The 9,239-nt window shown below is 38.2% G+C and overlaps 1 protein-coding gene across 1 annotated transcript in view; it reads right to left on the bottom strand.

The window, feature by feature from the left end:
• Positions 1-5,727: 5,727 nt before the first annotated feature.
• Positions 5,728-9,239, bottom strand: part of LOC132889715 (probable E3 ubiquitin-protein ligase HERC6) — a 48,095-nt gene continuing 44,583 nt past the window's right edge. The window contains exons 22-23 of the mRNA XM_060926486.1: positions 8,512-8,614; positions 5,728-6,425 (exon numbers count right to left, since the gene is read on the bottom strand). Coding sequence (XP_060782469.1) covers positions 6,199-6,425; positions 8,512-8,614 — 330 coding nt within the window. The 3' untranslated portion in view covers positions 5,728-6,198. The remainder of the gene's footprint in view (positions 6,426-8,511; positions 8,615-9,239) is intronic.

The raw sequence follows: 9,239 nt of genomic DNA, 5'->3' as shown, positions 1-9,239 counted from the left end.
CCATCCATCCATCCATCCATTATCTGTAGCTGCTTATCCTGTCCTACAGGGTCACAGGCAAGCTGGAGCCTATCCCAGTTGACTACGGGCGAAAGGCGGGGTACACCCTGGACAAGTCACCAGGTCATCGCAGGGCTAATACATAGACACAGACAACCATTCACACTTACGGTCAATTTAGAGCCACCAATTAGCCTAACCTGCATGCCTTTGGACTGGGGGGGAAACTGAAGCACCCGGAGGAAACCCACACAGACACAGAAAGGCCCTCATCAGCCGCTGGGCTCAAACCCAGGACCTTCTTGCTGTGAGGCGACAGTGATAACCACTACACCACCTTGCCGCCCTGGATCATTTTCCTCAATAAATAAATGACCAAGTATAATATTTTTGTCTCATTTGTTTAACTGGGTTCTCTTTATCTACTTTTACGACTTGTGTGAAAATCTGATGTTGTTTTAGGTCATATTTATGCAGAAATATAGAAAATTCTAAAGGGTTCACAAACTTTCAAGCACCACTGTAGTTTGCCACGATCGGAGTGGAAGAACAAGTGGCCTGCACAGAGCCCTGACTTCAACACCACTGAACACCTTTAGGATGAACTGGAACACAGATGCAGATCCCCTTCATCTAACTCAGCCTTTCTTAACCGGGGTGCCGTCTGGCTTCATTAGGGGTGCCGTCAAAAAATTATATATTCTAACACTGAAATAAATAAAATTAATTAAAATTCCAAAAAAACGATAGTTACACAAATGCAGATCATCACCACCTCATGCATCATCAAAATTTGTCTCATGGCCCCCTTTCCCATCTCACAACGTCACTGCCGGGGTCAGCGTATGGTCAGCGTGACTGCATATATTTTATATGGGGGTGCCTTGAGAATTTGCATACTTCTGAAGGGTGCCATGACTGAAAAAAGGTTGAGAAACGCTGATCTAACTAACCTACAATTTTAAACCATTGAAAAAAATCTGTATACACTCACCAGCAACTTTATTAGAAACAGTATTCATTCCATTATCCAGCCAGCTAATTAGCATAGCACAGTGCATAAAATCATGTCAAGAGCTTCAGTTAATGTTCATATGAAACTTTGACTGTGGCATGGTTGTTGGTACCAGACAGCGTGTGCGCGCATGTGTGTATACCAATCAGCCATAAAATTAAAAACACTGACAGGAAAAGTGAATTACATTATGTTGTTACAATGACACCTGTCAAGGGGTGGGATATATTAGACAGTAAGCAAACAGTCAGTTCTTAAAGTTGATGTGTTGGAAGCAGGAAAAATGAACTAGTGTAAGCAGCTGAGTGACTTTGACAAGGGCCAAATTGTGATGGCTAGATGACTGGGTCTGAGCATCTCCAAAATGGTACATCTTGTGGGGTGTTCCTGGTATGCAGTGGTTAGTACCTACCAAAAGTGGTCCAAGGAAGGACATCCGGTGAACCGGCGACAGGGTCATGGGTGTCACAGGCTCACTGATTCTCTTGGGGCACAAATACTAGCCCATATAGTCCAATCCCACAGAAGAGGTACTGTAGCACAAACTGCTGAAAAAGTTAATGCTGACACCTTTCTGTTTTAGCCCGCATTGACTTTTTAATGATTGTTTCTCAGGCAATGCTGCCTGAGGGCTTGAAGGTCACACATTCAACAGTGGTTTCTGACCTTACATTTTATGCACTGAGAGGTCTCCGAATTCCCTGAATCTTTTCACACTATTATGTACTGTAGATTTTGAAAGACCTAAATTCACTGTAATCTTGCATTGAGAAATGTTTTTTTTTTTTTATAAATGACTGACTAAAAATTCTCTCACAAATTTTGGCGCAAAGGGGTGAGCCATGACCCATCCTTGCTTGCAAAGACTCAGCCTTTGGTGCATGCTCCTTGTATACCCAATCATGTTATCAATTAACCTGCTTATTGTGGAATCTTCCAAAATGGTGTTACTTGAATATGCTATAAACTTTTCAGTCTTATTTTGCCTCCTTCGCTTTTATGAGTGTGTTGGAGGCATCAAATTATAACTTTGTTTATATTTACAAAATACAGTTAAATTGGTCAGTAAAACTCTAAAAAATATATATATTTTCTTTGTACTTTTGTCAGTTAAATAAAGTTTCATGTGAATTAACAAATCACAGATTTTTGTTTTTATTGCATTCTGGAAAATATCACAATTTTTTCTGGAAATGGGGTTTGTGTATGTGTAATTTTTTTTTAACTTTTATTAATTAAAAGACACTTCATATTTTAAAGTAATGGATGCCGTTTCTCTTTATTTAGTTGAGTGGTTCTTGACATAATATGGATTACTACAGCTGTGGAATAGGGCTATTTACTGTGTCTTTATTATTTACTGTTTCCTGCATGATCTCAAATGCATTAAGAAGGGAATAAATTCCACTGATTAATTTTTGAAAAGGCACACTTGTTACCTCATGAAGCTGGTTAAGATAATGCCAATAGTGTGCAAAGCATCATCAAAGTAAACAGTAGGGTCAATCCATGTGAAATCACCAGAGGCCTCGCCACTGACCATCTCAGATTTGCTTCATTCTTTCTAGAAATATTGTCAGTGTGCCCAATAAATAGTGTGCAAAATTTTAGGCTTGTACCTTCATTAGTTTCTGAGATATAGGGACTTAAAAAAGGGGCATGGCCCCAATTTCACTGTTAAAACGCATGCTACAGAAAACGGACCTAACTTCCATAAGTCATTACTTTTAAACTATTCATGCAAGATACATGAAATTTTCAAGGATTGTTCTTCAATGCCAGACCCCTTTAAATACTATAATAGAAAGTTCACAGTTCAATATTTGCCAAGTTATGGCTTGCTGAAAATCATAAAAAAATGTCTTTTATCGTGCTTTGGAGCAACTTTGACCCCCCCCCCCATATCTCCATATTAAAGCACACCAGATCTTTCAAATTTTTCTTATTCATTACTCATGTTATTAGTACTCTTTAGGCAACTAGGTATGTGTTCAAAAGAAATAAAACTTTCTGATTTATTAGGCTTTAAAAATAAATTTAAAAAAACATTTTGCACCTATAATTCAAATGCATATTGCAAATGTATGACAAGGTCTACCATAAAAACAATTATACCACTGGAAAGAGCTTGCTCTGATTAGCAAATGCACAAAATATGAAGTTGGTACCTTAAATCAAACTATAAATATTAAGGTATCAAGTACGGCATGCTTTATAATAGACGGATGAGCATCAACAACGCTTTTTCTGAGGTCCTCAGAAATCTCCTTTGTTCGTGCCATGATACACTTCCACAAATGTGTGTTGTGAAGATCAGACTTTGATAGATCCCTGTTCTTTAAATAAAACAGGGTGCCCACTCACACCTGATTGTCATCCTATTGATTGAAAACACCTGACTCGAATTTCACCTTCAAATTAACTGCTAATCCTAGAGGTTCACATACTTTTGCCACTCACAGATATGTAATATTGGATCATTTTCCTCAATAAATAAATGACCAAGTATAATATTTTTGTCTCATTTGTTTAACTGGGTTCTCTTTATCTACTTTTAGGACTTGTGTGAAAATCTGATGTTTTAGGTCATATTTATGCAGAAATATAGAAAATTCTAAAGGGTTCACAAACTTTCAAGCACCACTGTACACTTTATTAGGTACACCCATCCACCTGCTGTTTTATGCAGTTCTCTAATCAGCCAATCTCTTGACAGCAGCAGGATGCATACAATCATGCCAGTACAACTCAAGAGCTTCAGTTAATGTTCACTTCAAACATCAGAATGGGAAACACTGTGATGTCCAAGTGTGACTTTCACTGTGGCATGGGTGTTGGTTTGAGCCAGATGGACTGGTTTGAATATTTCAGAAACTGCTGAACTCCTAGGTATTTTTTAAATTTTTTTTAGAAGTTTATATTTGTCAAATGCACACTCAAGCACAGCGAAATTTATCCTCTGTATTTAACCCATCTGAAGCAGTGAACACACGCATGCATGCACACACACACACACACACACACAATGAGCACACACATACCCAGAGCAGTGGGCAGTCATGCTACAGTGCCTGGGGAGCAATTGGGGGTTAGGTGCCTTGCTCAAGGGCACTTCATCCCAAGGCCACCCCATGGATAACCTACCCGCATGTCTTTGAACTGTGGGGGAAACTGGAGCACCTGGAGGAAACCCACACAGACACGGGGAGAACATGCAAACTCCACACAGAAAGGCCCCCGTCAGCCACTGGGCTCGAACCCAGAACCTTCTTGCTGTGAAGTGACAGTGCTAACTACTACACCACCGTGCCACACACAACAGTCTCTAGAGTTTAGACAGACAGAATGGTGCAAAAAACAAAAAAAATTGAGTTGAGTGAGGGACAGTTCTATGGGTGGAAACATCTTGTTGATAAGAGAGGTCAGAGGAAAATGGACAGACTGGTTCGAGCTGCCAGGAAGGATATAGTAACTCATATAATCACTCTTTATGACCGTGGCGAGCAGAAAAGCAGCTCAGCATGCAACAGCAGAAGAACACATTGGGTTCCAGTCCTGCAGCCAAGAACAGGGATCTTAGAATCAAGAAAAAGTTTAGTGTGAAATTCTGACTAGTTAGGATTCAATCAGTTAGATTAGATTTGATGAAAGGGAAAGAAGTGTATAAGGTATAAGAATAAGAATGAGGCCCTGCTTTAATTTGTGTGTGTGTGTGTGTGTGTGTGTGTGTGTGTGTGTGTGTGTGTAATTAACACACAGACATGCAATCTGAATAAAAAAACCACAAAAACATGCAAGATGACTTTCACAATGCATGTTGTTATTATATTTGTGAAACTGCAATTTGGGGCATTTCTGTCTAAAAGTGCAAAATACAGGGCAGCATTTATATAAATGGACCAGTTTTAAACCCACAATGTACTGCAATGCAACATGAAAGTTACTCTGGAAAAGATGATTATAGACACAAAGTAGTACAAAGTAGTAGAATGACTATGTATAATACAATTATACTGCTCACTAGGATTTTTATAATGACGAGGTTTATCAAGATTATACCTTTATCAAATGATCTAATATCACTGGTTTCTTATTACATGTTCACCACACATTCACACCTCTGATGCTAACAGCATTTGAATGGAGCCTGTGAAAGGGTTTTCATTTACACTAAGCTCTTGAACAGAACATGCATTTATTTTAAGCTCATGATGTAGTTTGAACAGCTTTTCACTGCTTCTCGTTGCCTTTAATTAGTGTTAGATTAGGCAAGCGATTATGTCTGTGTGGTAAATTTCAGTTTAAACTCACCACGGCTAATATAATAAGAACAAATGGTACATGCAAGAACCTAACTAACAGCGTTTCCTCCTATTACTTAGTAAGTGATGTGATTAATGCAAATATTCTTTGTGATTCGCCTGCGACGTGGCGACCATTTGCACTTGCAATTTATCCTAATGTACAAGAAAATGCATGCTAGTGATAGAGATTTTAGTTAATTAGGGCTGGTTAGCAATATAATATAATATATTTAAGCAAAATTTATATATGAGTGTATATATTAGTGTACAAAAGTCTTAGGCACATGTAAAGAAATACTGCAGACCAAAAATGGCTTAAAAATGATGAAATGAAATGTTTCAACATAAAAAAATACTATAAACAGCAGTAAGCCAAAATAAATGAAACAAAGTCAATATTTGGTGTGAGATGACCCTTTGCTTTAAAAAAAATTGGCTTAGGTACAATGAGTGCAGTTTTATGCGGAAATGAGCTGTAGGTTTTACTGAACATCTTACAGAACCAGCCACAGTTCTTCTGGACACTTTGACTGTCACACTTGCTTCTTCATTTTGCTCCAAAACCCAGCAGCCTTCGTTATGTTTTCTTTTTTAATCTGAAAAGAGGTCTCTCATGTAATATACTGCTCAGATACAATTTTTTTTTTGTCTGTAACATTTAATTTTGTGCTGGAAAATGAACGTTTGGACTCTAAAATGTTTTTGTACTGACTCAATAATGTAGATGTCATAAAACAGAAATCTATAACTAAGGTTGTATGGGAAAAAAAGAGAAAAGGTGCCTAAGGCTTTTGCACAGTACTATGCATATATACCTTTGGTGCTAAGTGCATGGTGCATAAGATTTAGAACAATGTATGACAATATTCAAGGATGAATTCATCCAGTTGTTGTATCTTCTATCCAAAAGCCTCGGTTGTGGTTTATTGCTTCAATAAGCTTTGCCTCTAGACGCTGCTTGTTCTCATATGGAGGGAGCATGAAATAAGAATGGCAGGTGAGGGACTCCGGCAGGTGGTCCTGGGTGAAGTTAGGACGGTCCAACATGGTCATCCTAACCTGCTCCATCCCAAGGATGGGTACACGATCACAGCCCGTCAGAAACACTGAAAAAAAGGGAAGAGCAGACAAAAAGCTTGTGCAAGTCTATTGTAGAACGATTTAAAAAAGTCAAGAAACATGTCTAGGTGTTAAACGTGGAATATTAAGATGCTATGGCTTATGTTTGATGGATATAATTGAGGCCTTCCATGTCTAGTATGTTGCAACGTAATTCTGGAGGTATCACTTTCTCAGTGCTGTATGCTTTGAAGGGGCCTGTTGTATTGGTATTCATTTTAACTAATAAAGGAACTCTTGCAAGCATTTGTTCGGGACTTCATTTTGTCAGCATCACGTTTTACATTCTGTTCATGAGATTTGTTTATTCACTGACAATTCCTTGTTTATCAAATTAGTTAAGGATGGATCACAAACTAGCACTGGCATTTTTTCTGGAACTAAACACAATTAGACTACTGTTCTCTTAATAACATGGGTTGCCAGCTAACTAAGGCTAACTACTAAGCTATTGAGCTACATACAGTATAATATCTAGAAAAGCTGTGGGGTCGTGTTAGATTAATTAGTGCCATTGTAATCACATACTTGGTGTTAATTAACCAACCAACTGATTAATTAACCAACTGATTAACCAACCAACCGATTAACCAACCAATTAACCAACCAACCAATTAATTAACCAACTGATTAACCAACCAACTGATTAATTAACCAACCAATTAACCAACCAACCAACCGATTAACCAACCAATTAATTAAGCAATCAACCAAATTAACCAACCGATTAACCAACCAAACCAATTACCCAACTGATTAACCAAGCAGCCAATTAATTAACAACCAATTAATTAACAAACAAACCAATTAACCAGCCAACCAACTGATTAATCAACCAATTAATTAACCAACCAATTAACCAATCAACCAACCAATTAATTAACCAACTGATTAATTAACCAACTGGTTAACCAACCAACCAGTTAACCAACCAGCTGATTAATTAACCAGCAAACCGATTACTTAACCAACTGATTAACTAACCAACCAATTAACCAACCGATTAACCAACCAATTAATTAACCAACCGATTAACCAACTGATTGATTGCTTGATCTATCTAAACTAAGCTAATTAATCCATAAACACAAATAAAAACACTGCTGTGACTTAAAAATTTTAGCAATTAACAATTTTTCTAATCATTCAAATTATCTTTATACTATTTTGATTGGCTGAGTGAGCTGCAAATAACTGCCTGCAAATAACAGTCTGCTCATGTGCAGTTACTTCACAGTTTTGTCAACATGGTTCAATTTCTTTGTTATTGTTTGACTTGTCACGTGAACTTTATAATCAGTATTTGAAAAAAATTGAATTGAAAAAACAATTACTAAACTCAGTTTTCACAAAATATCATGATTTGCTCATGTCTCGTAAGCAGTGATTTGCCTCTGCTGCCAGTATCAGCAAATAATTAATTACTTGCTCATCATTAACAAATCACAATATTTTGTTCAACCTCGTCCAATCATTGCTTATTATTAATTAATTGAAACAGATTGATCTGCTATATTCTGGAAACAGACTTTATAGTATGAACACAATGACTATAGACCTGTACATGGATAGAATGCTAATCAAAACATAATTAACTTGCTTGCTTGGCTTTGGGTTTTCTCATCTCATCTCATTATCTCTAGCCGCTTTATCCTTCTACAGGGTCGCAGGCAAGCTGGAGCCTATCCCAGCTGACTACGGGCGAAAGGCGGGGTACACCCTGGACAAGTCGCCAGGTCATCACAGGGCTGACACATAGACACAGACAACCATTCACACTCACATTCACACCTACGGTCAATTTAGAGTCACTAGTTAACCTAACCTGCATGTCTTTGGACTGTGGGGGAAACCGGAGCACCCGGAGGAAACCCACGCGGACACGGGGAGAACATGCAAACTCCACACAGAAAGGCCCTCGCCGGCCCCGGGGCTCGAACCCAGGACCTTCTTGCTGTGAGGCGACAGCGCTAACCACTACACCACCGTGCCACCCGCTTTGGGTTTTATTACTGTAAATACACATGAATTTCTTCACGTTTTCAAAACATGGGAACAAATAAATGGACTCACAGAGAAAGGCTTTCTTTTGTTCATGCGTCAGCTCCTCAAATACCTCCCAGAATGCAATGATAGTAGGGTGTCTCACATGGTACTGTCCAGCATATATTGTATTCTAAATATAACAATACAGTCATTCTTTATTTAATCATAACAGGAACATACTCCAAAATTAATAAAATCCATCTGCAAAAATCCTCCACAATAAATGTTTTCACTAAGTTTTATAAATTGATTAACAAACAAATATTATATTTACTTTTTGCTATCTGGATCACTGAGCTCAGGTGCATTTCCATGGATCATCCGTAAGATGTTACACCTTGGTGAATTTATTTAATTTGAAAAAGGTAGACATCTGTCTATTTAAATCCCTACAACTGGGTATAGCACAACAAAAAACAAGCTATGAGGTCAAAGGAATTTTCCATGAACATCCAGAGAAAGGACTGTGTCATGGCACAGGTCTGTGGCATCCATCATCCAAAACCTCCAAAAGAAGTTGTCAAACTGAGCAAACAAAGGAGACGGGCTGTTAGTCAGTGAAGTGACTGAGAACCTGTGACTCTGAACTCCAGAGGTCCTATGAGTGGATGGAAGAACCCACCAGAACCGCTTCTGCAGCATTCCAACATTTATGGCTTTGTGACAGATTCTCAGAAAAAAAAAAAGGGATTCCTCAGGACTTCTTTAAGTATTCAGTGGATAGTTAAGGGTTACTAGCCTAACGAAAGGTTTCC

The sequence above is a fragment of the Neoarius graeffei genome, chromosome 7 (assembly GCF_027579695.1).
Source record: "Neoarius graeffei isolate fNeoGra1 chromosome 7, fNeoGra1.pri, whole genome shotgun sequence".
In the NCBI taxonomy this organism is placed as follows: domain Eukaryota; kingdom Metazoa; phylum Chordata; class Actinopteri; order Siluriformes; family Ariidae; genus Neoarius; species Neoarius graeffei.
This window is presented reverse-complemented; position numbering and strand designations above follow the sequence as displayed.